Source organism: Bidens hawaiensis, unplaced genomic scaffold, assembly GCF_021521415.1.
Source record: "Bidens hawaiensis isolate Kalapana, Puna unplaced genomic scaffold, B.hawaiensis_p1.1 tig00025522_1, whole genome shotgun sequence".
In the NCBI taxonomy this organism is placed as follows: Eukaryota; Viridiplantae; Streptophyta; class Magnoliopsida; order Asterales; family Asteraceae; genus Bidens; species Bidens hawaiensis.
In genome coordinates, this window is record NW_027494075.1 from 116,046 (window position 1) to 125,910 (window position 9,865).

Here is a 9,865-nt window from a genome sequence, read left to right on the forward strand (position 1 = left end):
ACATCTCTTTCACTGATCATCATAGAGAGAGAGAGAGAGAGAGAGAGAGAAACAAAGAATTAATTCTTACTTTTTCTTCTTCAACCCTAGTTTCATACACCTACCACCAAACCCTAGTTTTTCGATCATGGTCTAGTTGCCAATTGACCCGGTTTCTGAGGTGGGTTTGGCCTCAATTGCAAAACCCTGTTCTTTCTTGCTTTTGGCTGAAATGGATGGCGGCGGGGCGGATGCAGAAAACAAGATTCCGGCGGAGGGTGAGATGAAGGTGAAAAGGAAGATGAAGACAGCTTTTCAGTTGGAGATTCTTGAGAAGACTTATGCTGGTTACTCATATTAACTTTAAATTCATAATTTTTTTTTTGGTTAAATAAATAAAGATTGTTGCTTGATTTGATCTTCAGTTGAGTCCTACCCGTCCGAGCAACTCCGAGCGGATTTATCGCTGCAGTTGGGTTTAACGGATCGCCAGTTACAGATGTGGTTCTGTCACAGGCGGTTAAAAGATCGAAAGACGCCGCCGGTTAAACGGCCGAAAAAGGAAATTTCTGCTGGTGGGGTTGGGGAGGCCGTGCTGGGATCTGGGGAGGGGTTAGGTGGAAATGGTTCCGGTGGGTCGGGCTCCGGGTCCAGCCCGAACAGCCAAAAGGACCGAGTTGTGTCTCGAGCCAGCCCGGTTGTTAGTGGGAGTGTAATTGCATCAGGTAGTGAGATGTCATCTGTGAAAAGGTATTATCAGTCGCCACATGCGGTTTCTGAGGCTCGGGCGGTTGCGTTTGTTGAGGCGCAGTTAGGTGAGCGGTTACGTGAGGACGGTCCAATTCTTGGAATGGAGTTTGACCCGTTGCCACCTGGCGCGTTTGGTGCACCAATAGGTAACGTATTGTAAGCTTGTTTTAGTTTTCTGTAGAAAATAGTTATTCAAGAAGTAATAGATAACATGACCAAAAGCACATTTTTGTGTAAATGAATCCCAAGGAATATATATTATACTTTATATGTATATACATTCATGCTCATATACATATATATGTATACATACAAAGAGGGCTACAACCAAAATTAAGTAGAGAACCACATAAACTGTGATACACAAGGCGGTTATGTAACAACATAAATGTGATATACATATGTATATCTATCTGGCATTTTCATTCCAAATAGGATTGCTAGTATTTTAACCATAACATCAGTTATTATTATTTTTTTTTAAATAATTGTACAAAACATATTCAAACATCCTTTGGGGATCAGTACAAAGCTGATTTAACTTTAAGGTGCTTACCTTGCAAACTTAACTTATTGTTAGTCACATTTGATGTTAAACAAAATTCCTTTTTATTTATAAGTTTGATCAACAAAAAATTTGGAATAATTGCATAAATTGTTCACTTTTTTGGTTGTTTCGAATTCATTCCTGCTTTTAACACCTATACATTCTTTGTTCAACAAAAGGTTTGCTTTTAATTTTAATTTATTATTTTTGTTGTTATTATTTTATTTTTAGTTTCTTACTGTGTTTAATTATTTATCAGTTTTTAGTTTAACTAGCACTACTGCATAATGAAAAAAATTTTAAATAAGCTTTTTTATTTGATTTATATTATAAAAATTTATAATTATGTGGTCACTATTTTCAGTTCAACCGAATTTAACTGTTCGACCTTATGAAGCTAAACTATACGAGCGCTCCGATGCAAAGCCTGTTAAGGTTTGACTTAATCTCTTTTATTTTATAAATTTCTATTTATGTTATAAACTTTCACAATATTCACCTTACACTTTCGTCTCTGCAATTTCAAATTTGGGTTGACATGCGGTTGACTTTGACCAGATAAAATCTGGTTTCACCGATCTAAAAGCCAACTCTCAGGGCGGTGTGAAGCCGCTCCAGGAATACCAATTTCTACCCGAACAACCATCCGTTCGAAACGATTCTTTGGATAGAGCAACACCATCTCAATATTATGGTTCACTGGCCAATGCTTCAAGCAGTCGAGCCCCTATGCTCACTGCATACAGTGTTCCCGGGCCGGTTAACATTTTGCCACCTCAGCAAGGAAGACCGGGCCCTTCTGTGGAAATAGATAATGTTGCACGTAAAAGCTCCTCTACGGTGAGCCTTGGAATTGACACTTCTACCCCTCCTGCTGCTCACCTGATAACAGGAATCGAGAATCCGTTTGTTACACCGGCTGTTGTGACCCATGAGGAGGAGATCACACGAATTGAAAGAAAACGGAAGGTGGGTCTTTGTTATTTTTCTAATCTTGTTTTGATTATTGGTTTTCTGGTTAAATGTTTTACGGCTTCGTGTGCATTGGACAGAGTGAAGAAGCAAGAATAGCAAAAGAGGTTGAAGCCCATGAAAAAAGGATTAGAAAAGAGCTTGAAAAGCAAGATATGATGAGAAGAAAGGTATTTTTATCCCTCAAAAATGAGTTTAAATATCAAATTTTACCAATTTTATTAAATCAATTCAATAAATAACTGTTTTACTTATTTTTCTAAAACTCAAATTTTTAAATTTACCCATTTGTAACTTTAAAGTTATATATTTATCTACTAAATCGAAATTTTAATAACTTTTAATTTATATTTCCAATCGATATTCTAAAAAAATGTATTATTCGTCAAATTTCAAAGCTACCAAGAAGACAATAAAGACACCTTTTTTTCTACATAGAATAATATTAAAGAGAACTTGATAGGTTAAAAAATCATACATTTGATAAGGTTAAAATCTAAAGTTTCATTTAAATTTGGCATATATGATGTTTTATAAGTCTGTAGGAGTATATATGAAGTTCTCCTTTTCTTTTTAAAAAGTATAAGACTACTATAAGCAATTGACGTATAAATATAATTCACTAAAACTTTAACATTAAGATAATAATCTGATTTTTTCAATTATTATTTAAAATTGAAGAGAGAGGAACAAATGAGAAAAGAAATGGAAAGACAAGACCGTGAACGCCGAAAAGAGGAAGAAAGATTATTGCGTGAGAGACAACGAGAGGAGGAAAGATACCAAAGAGAACAACGACGTGAAATGGAGCGCAGGGTTAAGTTTTTACAGAAGGAGTCAATAAGAGTAAGTCTTGAAGCTTGTTAGGGTGTGCTTACACACATTTATAAATAACACACATCCGAGCACTCCCTTTGAATCTGTGATCCTGCTTTATGATCTTTATAACTAATATAAATATATATATATTTACATTGTTTTATATTAGGCGGAAAAGTTACGACTTAAAGAAGATATGCGTAGGGAGAAAGAGGCCGCAAGACTAAAAGCAGCAAACGATAGGGCGGCTGCAAGAAGAATTGCAAAAGAATCTTTGGAATTAATTGATGATGAGCGTTTGGAATTGATGGAAATAGCTGCCAAAACTAAAGGCTTGCCCTCAATGATGTCACTTGATAGTGACACTCTGAAAAATATCGAGTCACTTAGAGGTACACATTCTTCGATGATATAGTATTTAGGGATGTGCAAAGTGGGCAGGTCAGAAAACAGGGTCATTCTTTATATGCATTGAAATGGGCCGGGCTGGATTTTTAGCCATCTAGTAGTTTTTTATTTTTTCATTTCATGCTTGTGTGGCTAACATGATCTTCTTTCTTTAGACATGCTCCCTGAATTTCCTCCTAAATCTGTGCACTTGAAAAAGCCATTTACAATTCAACCATGGACTGATTCCGAGGAGAACATTGGCAATCTTCTTATGGTAAAATTATATATATATGTGTGTGTGTGTGTGTGCATTTATCTAATTCTTTATTATATATGTTTGATACAAGAATTCATTTGACTCGCATATTTATCAGGTTTGGAAATTCTTAATTACTTTTGCGGATGTTCTCGGACTTTGGCCTTTTACTCTAGACGAGTTCATTCAAGCCTTTCATGATCACGTGAGCTCTTTAAAATAATTTCAAAGAATTCAACCGTTTTGCTTACGTTTCATATTCACTGTCGAAATTACGTTTCTAACCCTCATCCAAACTCCTTTAGGACCCAAGATTATTGGGAGAAATTCATGTAGCACTTATAAAATCCATTGTTAAAGACATTGAAGATGTTTCAAGGGTGCCTACATCTTCTTTAGGACCAAATCAAGCAAGTGCCCCTAATCCAGGTGGCGGTCATCCGCACATTGTTGAAGGGGTAATTTAGTAATTTCTTTATATACATGAATTTCGACTAGATATGCTATATGATTTATCATCATGATTAATGGTTTCTTGATAATAATTTTCAGGCATTTGCTTGGGGTTTTGATATACGTAGCTGGCAACGTCACTTAAGCCCATTAACGTGGCCCGAGATATTGCGTCAGTTTGCTCTTTCTGCGGGATATGGGCCAAAATTGACAAAGAGGAGTGCTGATCAAGCCCACCCCCGTGAAGAAAACGAGGTGCTTTTGCCTTCCGTTACACTATCTACTAGATTGCAGTTTTCGACTTGTTAATGAATAAATCGGTTAAACTTACGTTATCCCATGTTAATTTATTATACATTAAAGGTTATGCTTGTGTGTGTGTGTGTGTGTGTGTGTATTAATAAATCGGTTTGGCCGTCCATTTGGCCGCTTCTAGAATCTTTGATTGTACATAAACAATTTATTTTCTATATATTAACAAAAAGAAAAACGAATTTCTTCGCGGGTTGGCTTGGCCTGTACTGAAAGTTGACTGGTTTGACCCATCAGCCAACCCGTTTGACCTGCCCATTTCGCCACGTTTATTCTTTACTTTTGCTTTCCTTCTAGTGAACTTCATGTACCTTTTTTTTGCTTTTCTATCATCATTATATTAAAGATCTTTTATTGTTTTTTGAGAAATGCAGGGTGTCAGCGGTGGAGATATTATTTCAAATTTACGTAGTGGGGCCGCAGCCGAAAACGCATTCGCTATCATGCAGGAGCGCGGTTTTTCCAATAAAAGATCTAGACATCGGTTGACCCCCGGGACGGTCAAATATGCTGCCTTTCATATTCTTTCACTCGAGGACAGCAATGGTCTATCAATATTAGATGTTGCTGAAAAAATTCAGGTAAATTTTATATCTTTTACATGTCCAGGTTGAGCCATTCATTTTATTTAATAATATTTTTTCTTTTTGTAGAAATCTGGGCTTCGGGATCTTACAACAAGCAAAACACCAGAGGCGTCAATTGCTGCTGCATTATCAAGAGACACAAAGCTTTTTGAGAGAACTGCCCCGTCAACATATTGTTTAAAAACTCCTTACCGAAAGGACCCCGCTGATAGAGATGCGATAATAAACGCCGCACTAGAAAAAATCCATAGATTCAAAAACGGGTATTTTGACGGAGAAGAAGCCTTCGATCCCGAACGAGACGATGCTGAAAAAGATGACGATTCTGAAAGTGACATTCCCAATGATCCCGAGGTTGATGACATCAGCATCGGAAATTCAGGTGTAAAGTTGCAAACACCTATGAAGGTTGACATTTTGGATGACCGACCTATTATTGGCAAGGGGGTTGTAGATGAGGATAACATAGTTGATGAAAGTGTTTTGGGTGAGTCGTGGGTTCAAGGGCTTATGGAAAGCGAGTATTCGGATTTGAGCGTTGAAGAACGACTTAACGCACTTGTTGCCTTAACAGCGGTTGCAAATGAAGGGAATTCTGTGCGTGTTGTTCTTGAGGTACTAATATTTATTTCATGTGTATTTGTTCATTAAATTATCTAACAGTTTATAATACCACATTATCACTTTTAGGTGTGTGAGTGAGCCAAACCAAGCTCGAGCTCAGCTGTCGGCTCGTGAGTTGGTTTCCAAGCTCGGTTGGCTCGTTCATTAAATATTAATTACTTTTACATATGTGATTTTTTGTATTTAATTTTAATTATAATTTTTATATATATTATTTACTTAATTTTTATAAATTATTTTATGTATAGTAATAATTGTTTTATAAATATCTTTTTACATTTAATAAAAAATAATAGGGCTTGTTTTAAGCTGGCTTAAGTTTTATTAATGAAGGTCAAGCTCGGGCTCGTTTGTCTTTGGCTCGATTCAAGCTTTTAGTGAGCCGATCTCGAGTAATTCACGAGCGGCTTGGAACGAGTTTTATAAATGAAGCTCAGGCTCGTGCCTGTTTGTTGCACAGGCTTATTTTTAGACTCGAGCTCATTTAAGCTCAGCTCGCTTCGAGCCTTTAGCGAGCAGATTATGAGTGGCTCGGCGTGCGGCCTGGCTCGTTTACACCCCTAATCGTTTTAAAAAATTACGTCCAAACATCTCATTTTTGCAGGAACGGTTAGAGGCAGCAATGGCAATAAAGAAGCAGATGTGGGCCGAGGCCCAAATTGATAAAAGACATATGAAAGAAGATTTCATAATGAAAATACAATATCCAGCTGGCGATGATTTGGTGCCGGGTCAAGAAAACATGGGGGATCCACAAAACGACTTGCAACCTGCGTATGCGGTTGAAAAGTCAAGGGCCCAGTTAAAATCTTTAATTGGTCATAAAGCCGAGGAAATGTTTGTATACAGATCATTGCCACTTGGCAGTGACCGAAGACGAAACCGTTATTGGCAATTTATTACATCCGCTTCACAAAACGATCCCGGATCCGGGAGAATCTTTGTTGAGCTCTGTGACGGTCGTTGGAGGCTTATTGACACCGAGGAGGTAAAACAAAATCGAGTTCTTAATCAATTTTTGGTCATGCAAATTTTGAAGTCAATTATAACTGAATAACCCATATTAACCATTTATGCATTATTATTATTTTTTTCATGTGATATGTATAGTGTACTTCATGCGTTTCAAACTCCCAACTCCAGTTTTTTATGCTAACATAATTAACCTTTTTTTTACAATATGTTAACTTAATTACATTAATTATTATTTGTATAATAATTAATTAAAGTAGTTACTCTTAAAAAAGTTATACCAAATTAACATATCTTTAATAGCTTGGCCATTGACGGGATTTTTACTGGGTACGATTGTTGTTTTATGTATTACTAGTGGATTATAATAAAATTTTTAATGAAGTAAATTATTGTAAAAAATATTTTAGCTTAAAATGTTTGTGCGGTTTTTAACCAAAACCGAACCGGATTCTTATTTGGTTATTTGGCTTGGTTTTGTACTTAGATTGAATAAAACTAAAACCGAACAGATGAACACCCCTAATTAGGTAACAGGTCAAAAAGGGTTAGGTTGGCCCGAAAGTTTTACTATTTTGAGTTTTCATTAAATTATAATTCTCAATGCAGAGTTTCAACGATCTTTTGGCGTCTTTGGATGTTCGTGGGAACCGAGAGGCGAATTTGCACTCCATGTTGCAAAGAATTGAATCCCGCTTTAAAGACTCCATCAACAAGACACGGGCCAACGTTTCTGGAGCCGGGACAGCAGATTCCAATAGCCCGAGCAGCAGTTTATCTGTTCCGAACACTAATGTTTCCGAATTTTCATCCTCGTTTACAATCGAATTGGGAACTAGTGGCAAAGAGATTGCTAATGCTTTGAAACGATGTGAAGATTTTGAAAAGTGGATGTGGGGCGAGTGTTTTAATTTACGGGCAATGACGTTTGGGAACACGCGATGCGAACACATTTTAAGGATTTGTGATAATTGTCGGGATTTATCGCGGTTGGAGGATGATCCGTGTTTTTCGTGCCATAAGTTGTTCGAGACGTGTTTTAACAATTATTTACCGTTTTCTAATCATATTTCTCGGTTTAAAGAAAAGTTGAAATGGGATTCCGATTTGTACTTTCACAATCGGGATTCGGGCCGGCCTGTTAGATTTAGACTGCTTAAAGCTCAACTAGCATTGATTGAGGTGAGAGACTTACTTTTATAGGCTCAGAGTTCTATTAAGCTCGGTTCAAATTGAGATTTTAGCGAGTCGATATCGAGTAACTTTTAATTTTGTAATTTTAAACTGGATTTATTTTACAGGCGTCTATTCCTTTGGAAGCACTTCAACCGTCATGGACCGATGAGTGCAGAAAATCTTGGTGTATGAAGCTCGTTGACGCAGTAACAGTCGAATCGCTTCTCGGGGTGAGTGCATACGCAGTCGATACCCTAAAATGATGTATTTACCCTTTATTTCTCCTAACTTAAGACGTTTTCAGGCTTTGACGATATTAGAAAGCGTGATAAAACGGGACTTTTTGTCCCGGAATTTTGAGACAACCGATGAGTTATTGGGTTCTAATAACTCGGCTCTTTTGCATACAAATGGAGGATATGCGTCGGTTTCCATGCTACCGTGGCTACCTGAAACAACATCCAGCATTGGGCTAAGACTCATGGAACTTGACACATGTGTTCATTACTTGATTAGTCAGAAAGAGGATGCTGAAAAAGATAAACCGACAAATTTTCTGGTAATCGAGTGTTAAGATAATGACAATATTAACCGTCAATAGTTTGGAAAACGCATGTAATTTTGTGTATTCGATTTTCGTGCAGACTTCGCATCCTAAATACGAATACGCGTCACTGATGAAGAACGGTGAGGACGGTGACAATACCGAGTCATTATTAGGCACTGGGAGCTTACAAGATACGTGGGCGGACCCGAGCGGCTCAGGGCGAGTCCGGGGGCGGGGTAGGGGTCGAGGTCGGGCTCGCGGCGGAAGAGCCCCGAGAAGTGTTGGCGGTGTTGGGAGGTCGGGTGCACAGTTACGGGCTCGTGGTGGTCGGGGAGGGCGTAAGGGCGGTCGACGTGGGGCCCGCACAAAGCCGCAAAAGACTGTTAAGATCGCTAACGACAATGAACGGGATAACCGAGAATTTATATACGAGGAAAGCCCGGTTGTCGGGTTCCAAGAATGGAACGATGAAGAGATCGCAGACCTGCGTGTAACGGAAAACGTTAGTAGTTCGGAATACGAGGCAGAAAATGAAAACGAGAATAACGGGGTTGATGAGTACGATGATATGCTGGTGGATGACGGGTATCAGAATGTTTATGATGACGTGGCGGGTCGGGGGTATGCGGGGGAATATGGTTTGGGAGGTGAAGAGGAAGACGATGAGGATGAAGATGATGATCAAGGTGGTGTGGATGTTGATGGGTTCTTTAACGATGACGGGGATGCGGATGGAGGGCAAATCGGTAATAATGCAAACGATGAAACGGAGATGTCTTCGTCGGGTTATAGTGATTAACGAGGTAGTGTAATGTTTAGTAAATAGTAGTATAGTGAAGCTCCAAATGTGGGGTGGATTTGTGTTTATGTATATTTGAGGATAGGAAGAGAGTAACTAATGTATGATGAAATGGACCATAGATGGGTTAACCATGTTGGGTAACGAACATAGTTAACATGTGCTATGCCTTTCTTTTTTTATTTTTATTAACACCTAATTTTTATTTTCCACATAACACCCTTTTTTCCTCATATGAGGCTTGAACCCTAGTATTTGCTTGGTAACATTAACATCTTAACTATCACACCAACGAGGATGGTTCAGACAAAACTGTATTTTACTTGTTTAGTTGGTTTTAAAGAAAATGTTTTTGAAAGTTACCCCTATCCGGTCTTCTTAGCAACTATACTGGCTTTCAGGCGAAGCTAAGAACCATTGGGGTTGAGTAGTGTGAACAGGCTTAAAACATTCTAGTGCCTGAAGCGATTGCTTTATGTTTCTGCACTGTAGAGCCGCCTGGCGACAACAAACAATTTGGTTATCATTAGAAAGTGTCTCAAGATCCCATGTGTAATCCGATGGGTCCTATCTTGTTTACTCATGTTGCCATCCTAGGTGAGCAAGAACCGTCCTCTCATCTCTGGTAAGCAAGTAGGAAATCAATGGTAGCAGTATATGCACAAGCATTGGGTGAGAATAA

At 38.2% G+C, this 9,865-nt stretch overlaps 1 protein-coding gene across 1 annotated transcript; it reads left to right on the plus strand.

Moving 5' to 3' along the window:
• The first annotated feature begins 211 nt into the window (after window positions 1-211).
• Window positions 212-9,199, plus strand: LOC143571693 (homeobox-DDT domain protein RLT2-like). Its single transcript, XM_077057057.1, has 18 exons — window positions 212-326; window positions 405-875; window positions 1,641-1,711; window positions 1,835-2,245; window positions 2,329-2,418; window positions 2,930-3,094; window positions 3,237-3,459; window positions 3,631-3,731; window positions 3,832-3,918; window positions 4,019-4,171; window positions 4,266-4,421; window positions 4,853-5,059; window positions 5,132-5,680; window positions 6,294-6,677; window positions 7,271-7,843; window positions 7,963-8,067; window positions 8,142-8,396; window positions 8,482-9,199. Exons 1-18 carry the CDS (start codon window positions 212-214, stop codon window positions 9,181-9,183), a joined length of 4,818 nt encoding a protein of 1,605 aa, XP_076913172.1. The 3' UTR covers window positions 9,184-9,199.
• Window positions 9,200-9,865: the final 666 nt, after the last annotated feature.